This window comes from Otolemur garnettii, unplaced genomic scaffold, assembly GCF_000181295.1.
Source record: "Otolemur garnettii isolate 467f Iridium unplaced genomic scaffold, OtoGar3 scaffold00245, whole genome shotgun sequence".
NCBI classification, from domain to species: Eukaryota; Metazoa; Chordata; class Mammalia; order Primates; family Galagidae; genus Otolemur; species Otolemur garnettii.
In genome coordinates, this window is record NW_003852640.1 from 568,864 (window position 1) to 575,265 (window position 6,402).

At 59.4% G+C, this 6,402-nt stretch overlaps 1 protein-coding gene across 5 annotated transcripts in view; it reads right to left on the minus strand.

Moving 5' to 3' along the window:
• Positions 1-71: 71 nt before the first annotated feature.
• HSF1 (heat shock transcription factor 1) overlaps positions 72-6,402 on the minus strand; it is a 33,098-nt gene continuing 26,767 nt past the window's right edge. For 3 of the 5 annotated variants that reach the window (XM_012813067.2, XM_012813068.2, XM_023508376.1), the window contains exons 2-14: positions 5,665-5,773; positions 5,268-5,404; positions 4,936-5,060; positions 3,413-3,488; positions 3,282-3,343; positions 3,080-3,176; positions 2,848-2,984; positions 2,430-2,717; positions 1,830-1,916; positions 1,076-1,181; positions 907-972; positions 692-761; positions 72-603 (exon numbers count right to left, since the gene is read on the minus strand). In XM_012813067.2, coding sequence (XP_012668521.1) covers positions 398-603; positions 692-761; positions 907-972; positions 1,076-1,181; positions 1,830-1,916; positions 2,430-2,717; positions 2,848-2,984; positions 3,080-3,176; positions 3,282-3,343; positions 3,413-3,488; positions 4,936-5,060; positions 5,268-5,404; positions 5,665-5,773 — 1,566 coding nt within the window. In that variant the 3' untranslated portion in view covers positions 72-397. The remainder of the gene's footprint in view (positions 604-691; positions 762-906; positions 973-1,075; positions 1,182-1,829; positions 1,917-2,429; positions 2,718-2,847; positions 2,985-3,079; positions 3,177-3,281; positions 3,344-3,412; positions 3,489-4,935; positions 5,061-5,267; positions 5,405-5,664; positions 5,774-6,402) is intronic. The other 2 variants (XM_003802314.3, XM_023508375.1) reach the window with 1 other exon arrangement.

Genomic DNA, 6,402 nt, shown 5'->3' on the forward strand with positions numbered 1-6,402 from the left:
AACTCAGTCCTACCCACTGCATACCCCCCTCCTCCCCTGTGACAGGAGGAAGCACACAAGAGGCCAGAGGGTAAAGCCTGTCCATTTATAGGTCTCTTCTCTGTCTTGTCTGTCCGTCTGTCTGTCCGTCAGTCCACCTGTGTATATATCTGTATATTTCTATGGAAAGGGAAGTGGGCGCTCATGTAAAAATCCAAAATACAGTAATTCTGACTATGAACAACCTGCAGGGCCAGTCCAGGTGTGGCTGGGAAGGCAGCAGATGGATGGGCAGGCCTAGGATCCCTGCTCTCAACCATAGGCACCTTCAGCCCAAGCCCCTCTGCCTGCCCGGGGGCTGTGGTGTCTGATGTGGTAGCCCAGGGAGCGTGCCTGCCTTGTCCCCCTCTTGGGACCTCTAGGACACAGTAGGGTCCTTTGCTTTGGGAGGCTCCGAGCCCAGCAGCAGAGAGATGGTGGGGTCGTCTGTGTAGTCGTCTCCCTCGGAGAAGTAGGAGCCCTCGCCCAGTTCAAAAAGCACTGGCAAGTCGCTACTCCCAGTGTCCACGGAGCCGGGGTCCAGCAGGAACAAGGGCTGTGCTGTGTAGTGCACCAGCTGCTTCCCTGCAGGACGGGGGTCAGGTGTGGGCTGGGCAGCAGGTGGGGGATGGTGGCAGTGGGAGTGACAGTGAAAGTGTAGGGGATAGCTTACCTGAGTCGGAGCTGCTGTTCTCGGCCTCCACAGGCCTAGGGGGCTCCTGAGGGGACAGGAGCTCCTGGATCTGCAGGAGGCAGGTACAGTTAGGGGTGCCCCCAGGTCAGGCCCGACACACATGGGGGGGACACAGTGAAGCATCCCAGGTCAGCTCCAACCCACATGGGGGATACAGTGAGGCACCCCAGGTTAGCTCCCACCCGCCTACGCACACTGGCCAGGCTGTTGTCCAGGTCAGGCAGGCTCATGTCAGGCATGGTCACTGAAGGGCTGAACAGCTGTGGAGGGTGGGTGGGAGGTCAGCACTATACGTGTGTGTGTGTGTGTGTGTGTGTGTGTGTGTGTGTAAGGGGGGGGCAGACCAGGGCAGGGGAGACTCACGTCCAACAGGGCACTGGTGTCCACGCTGAAGCCGTGGCTTGTCAGCATGGTCTGTAGGTTGTCCAGGTTGGAGTCCATGGCATCCAAGTGGTCGCTGAGCTCATTCCTGGTCCAGGATGAGTGGGCAGGTGAGCTGGTGCCAAGGGCCCCCAGTTACTCCCCTGCTAGAAAAGGGCTCCCCAGGCTACAATGCCCTCCATGGGGCCCTCTGGATGTGGGGATGGCCAGGGATGGTGGTGAGCTCTGGGTTCTCCCAGAGGGAGAGGGCAAGGGCATGGCTCTGCCATGGCAGGCAAGTGTGGGCCCACGAGGCCTCTGTGTGAACTCAGACAGCACCAGGGAGCATGGGGTATTCAGCTCTAGAAATGGGATGCAGAGGGGACAGTTCTTCAGGCCTGTGAGGTTGGCTGTTACATTAGAAGACAAAGTAGGTAGGCTGGCCACACCTCCCCTAGTGCTGCTGTGAGAGAGACCCAGGGTGTGGTGGCCATGATCAAGGCTCCTGGAGATGCTGCAGCCCTTCCCATCCCCACCCTGAGAGGTAAGTCAGCACAGCAACCTGGATCCTGCCTGCTGCAGTGGCCGGGCCAGGGGTCTGTCCTGTCACAATGAACTGGGCCACTAGCCCATCAAGGATGCTGTCCACCAGGCAGGGCCCAGGGCGCATCCCCAGTCTAGGGTCTGCTCCGTGGCTGTGGGAGGGGCCCGAGCTCTGCCAGAGCCCTCCTCCCTCCCCAGTGGGGTCAGCGCTAACCCTGGCTGGACTCGGCCATGCAGAGAGGAAGAGGAGGGGCAGGGGAAGAGGCGAGTGACCCCAGACATCTGTGGAGTGCGAGCCAAACTGCAAGATACAAAGACAACAGCTCCCATTGCAGGCGGGGACTAGGCAGGCCCTGGGCCTGTCTTTGCTTGCTCAGCCTCCAGGGCAGGGCCTGAGGGGTGGTGGAGGCCAGGGCCCTGCTCACCATCTCCTGCACCCACTCTGAGCAGCATAACAGATGCAATGACCTTGTGTGCTGCTGCAAGAAAGGGGTGACAACCACAGCAAGGGCAGCTGAGACAGCAGATACTCCCAGGATACCTGGGCAGGTAACACTAGGCTGCCCTGCCATTACACCCTTGGCTCCTGTGGCATTTGGGGCTGTGGGGTAACCTGGGTAGCAACAATCTCCTTCCCCAATCCCAAACCCTGAGGTGAAGGTTGGGGGTCAGGTCTGCCCCTCCTCACTCTAGCAACCCCTGAGCCTGAAGGCCTGGGGTCAGGGTGAGGTTCCTGCCTGGTGGCTGTCCTGTGTCTTAGCCATCCAGGATGGTCTGAGCTAGAGCCCAGGGGTGGTGGGTGGGCAGCACTCACTTGTCCAGGCAGGCTACGCTGAGGCACTTCTCAGGGGTGGAAGGGGGTGGGGGTGAGGGGGGGTGGCTCCTGGCATCTGTGAGGCCCCCAGTGTCAGCATCTGTGAGGGCCATGGCCGAGGCAGGCGTGGGCTCGCTCTCCCGCAGGATGGAGTCGATGAGGGCAGTTGGGGACAAAGTGGTGTCCACAGAACACGGGCGCCCAGGACTCGCCTCCTCCACCTGGGGGCTCTGAGGTGGGCTGGGGGGCTCCTCCTTGACACGCACCAGGGGAATGCTGGGTAGGGGCCTGGACAGGGCAGGGTGGGGCCACGTCAGCAGGAGTTCTGACCAGCCCCACCCCACTCCCAACTCTACCCTGAGCCCAGAGGGCTCGCCTAGTAGGGGAACAAGAGGGCTGGACATGACACAGCCCCCACCTCTCATCTACACTCCCGCCTGGGGAGGCCACAGGGCTGGCCGGGGCCAGCTCAGTGATGTCGGAGATTATGGGTCCAGAGCTGGCAACAGTTTCTGGGGGGTAGAGGCTGGAGCTGCTGTAGGCCGGGGATGGAGCCTGCAATCAAAGGCAGGGGCTGCATGCGGCAGGTGCTCTGGCTGCACCACCCCTGGCTGCTGTCCCTCCTCAGCCCCACCTTGCCTGTTGCTCACCGTGAATGGGCCAGAGCTGTGGACATGCTCTAGGGAGTATTGGCGGGCGTACTTAGGCACTGAATGTGCCGAGCTGCTGTCATTCAACATCAGCGGACTGTGGGAAAGAGTAGGAGTTAGCTGCTTCCTTGGCCTTGGTGGCTCCAGGGACCCCCCCCCCCCCGGCCCTGTAAAGAGCGTACAGGTGTCCCCAGAGCCTCACATCTTTCTCTTTACTCCCAGGATCCGGTTTGACTGCACCAATGAGATCAGGAACTGAATAAGCTGTGGGTAGACAGGACACAGTCATTAAGGCCTAAGGGGGTCCCCACCAGCCTGCCAGCCCTGCCCTACCTTGTTGACCACTTTCTGTTGCTGGGCATGCTTCTGCCGGAGGCTGGCCACCTCCCGCCACAAGGCCTCGTTCTCGCTGCAAAAGACCAGACTGGGTCAGTGGGTTGCTCCTAGGAGCCCCAGGCAGGGCCAGGGGAGAGCGACCATAGCTGGATAGCCTACCTTGGATAAGGACTACTGCATGGAGGGGCTAGGAAGGTGAGGGCTCATTGTCACCGCTACCCTTCCCAGGCTGGCTTCATAGGGGCACACAAAGGTACCTAGCAGGGTGGCTGGGACAGGGCAGAGGCAGGTGGTAGACCCTTGAGCTGTGCTTCCCACCCTAGGACCACTGCTCTGCTGAGGCTGGAGGAGCTAGGTTAAGCTCAGCTCCTCAGGCTGTAGAGGGACACATGGAGGTGTCCTGCTTCCTGTACGACGGTCAGGGGCTCCTACCAGCCCAGGTGAGGCTTATGGCAGGGCAAGTGGATCCCAAGGCTCTGCTGGGAGCCCAACTACCCTGTGTGTCTCCCTGACAGAAATGTCTTTCCTGGCTCAGCGCCTGTGGCTCAAGCAGCTAAGGCACCAGCCACATACACCTAAGGTGGCGGGTTTGAATCCAGCCCGGGCCCGCCAAACAACAATAATGGCTGCAACCAAAAAATAGCCGGGTGTTGTGGTGGGCACCTGTGGTCCCAGCTACTCGGGAGGCTGAGGCAGGAAACTCGCTTGAGCCCAAGAGTTTGGAGGTTGCTGTGAGCAGTGAAGCCATGGCACTCTACCCAGGGGGACAGCTTGAGGCTCTGTCTCAAAAAAAAAGAAATGTCTTTCCTGGCCTGTCTCCAGGAATCATGATGACAGGGCTTCTGCTAGACTCCATGGGGAAGAGCCTGGCCCACTGGCCTCCTCCACGATTTATAGTCACCAGCCATCCACCACGGTGAGCTGAAGATAGCGACCCTGGGCATGGGGCTCCTTCCTGGGTGGCTTTGACTCAGTTCCCCAAGGGCCATCCATATGCTAGACCCCCCTGCTAGGGGCTTCCTTAGAACCCACGGTCTTGGATGAGGAGGGGCCAGGTAGTTGTGTGATACATGCCAGGGCAGAAAGTGCAGAAAGAATGCTTTGGAGACCTTTAGTGCCTCCCTACCCAGGCCTGAAATGCAGGTAGGTGGGAATGGGGACACCCTGTGCAGCGTGATGGCAGGGGCAGCAGAAGCCATTGGGAGGGAGGGGAGGTTTGGCCACAAAAGGTCTTGTGGGATTGGGCAGAGGCTGAGCCTCCCAAGAAACATGGATGGTCAGCAGGGAGTCGTGGTTGCCAGGTGGAGTCCTTTCCAGCCTGCATGTATCTGGACAACGGCAGGTCCAAGAGCTGCTGCAGAAGCCAGAGACAGCAGGGCTAGGAAGGGGCAGGCTCTTTCTGCACGAAGGGGCGAAGGGCTCTGAGGCCCAAGCCAGTGCTTTAACCCCTACAGCACACACAGCCTCATGGTAGGTCCCCAGGCCAGGGTGCTGCCCACTCTCCCTGGTGCAAGACTTACTGCTTCATGGTCAAGAGCTTGGAGTCCATGCACTCCTGCCGGCCCTTCATCAGCTGCACATCTGTCAGCAGCTTGGCGACGCTGTCCTGGCGGATCTTTATGTCCTCGTTCTTCAGGGTGGACACCTGGGTCCCCAGGGGAATAAGAGTCACTGAAGTGGCCCAGAGTTTGGCAGCTCCCATGGTACAGGCTGGCCAAAGAGAGGGCAGGGCCTGGACAAAGCAGGAAGAGCCATGAAGGGCTGCAGGGTAGTGGGGCTCGGTGGGGCCAGGATAGCTGCAGGGAGGTCCGAGGATGGGGCCGGGGATACCAGGCAGAGGCAGGCAACTTACACTGGTCACTTTCCTTTTGATGTTCTCGAGGAGCTGCTCCTGGCCACGCAGGAAACAAGGGTGCTGGAATTCAGTGTCATCTCTCTCAGGCTTGACCAGGCCACCCTGCTCAATGTGGACCACTTTCCGGAAGCCGTCTGCACAGAACAGGGGTGGGGGACTCTGCCTGAGGCCTGGCGCCCAGACTCCCATGACAGCCGGGCCACCACCCTACTGGCAAACTGAAGAGCTGTGCCAGGAACGGGGGCTGGGTGGTCTAAGGGAGACCCACATCCCCACGTGGCTCCCTCAGAATACATGTGGCAGTGTAGCCAGGGGCTTCTCACCCATAAGGAAGAAGTACCCACCCTGGCTCCCTGCTTTTGGGGTTCACACCACACCCCTGGCTGGCACTCACACATGTTGAGCTGCCGCACAAAGCTGGCCATGTTGCTGTGCTTGAAGTACTTGGGCAGCACCTCCTTGGCAAACTGGCCCTGGTCGAGTACGTGGAAGCTGTTCCCACTCTGCCAGGAGACACATGGAGAGGTCACAACCCCTAAGTCAGGCAGTGCTCACTCCCCACCCTGTGGGGCTGGGGCTGCTGTAGCAGAGGGGCTGGCAAGTGTCTGCCCCTTGGCCTGAACCCTCACTGAGGTCCAGAACTAGGTGGTATGGGGCAGGTGGCCAGACATAGGGTCCTCCTCACAGCTGAACCCTCCCTCCCTAGGGCTCACGTGTATTCATGAGACACCCACCGCTGTCTGACCCATTCTCCAGGGGACCAGTATTTAGTTTTAATCAGCAAGTTTTTCTTAAGAACAGCTAAGACCCCAAACTGAGGCAGCCAAAGAAATGGGAATCTAATTTCTGTTACTTTGAAGGAAAACACACAGCTGTGTTCAGAAATGCAAACTTTGTTCTTTTGGCTTGTGAGACAAGAAATAGAGACTATCAAAAATTGCATGTACTGGGGCAGCACCTGTTGCTCAGTGGGTAGGGCACTGATCCCATATACCAAGGGTGGCAGGTTCAAACCCGGCCCTGGCCAAACTGCAACAAAAAAAATAGCCAGGCATTGTGGCGGGTGCCTGTAGTCTCAGCTACTCAGGAGGCTGAGGCAAGAGAATCGCCTAAGCCCAGGAGTTGGAGGTTG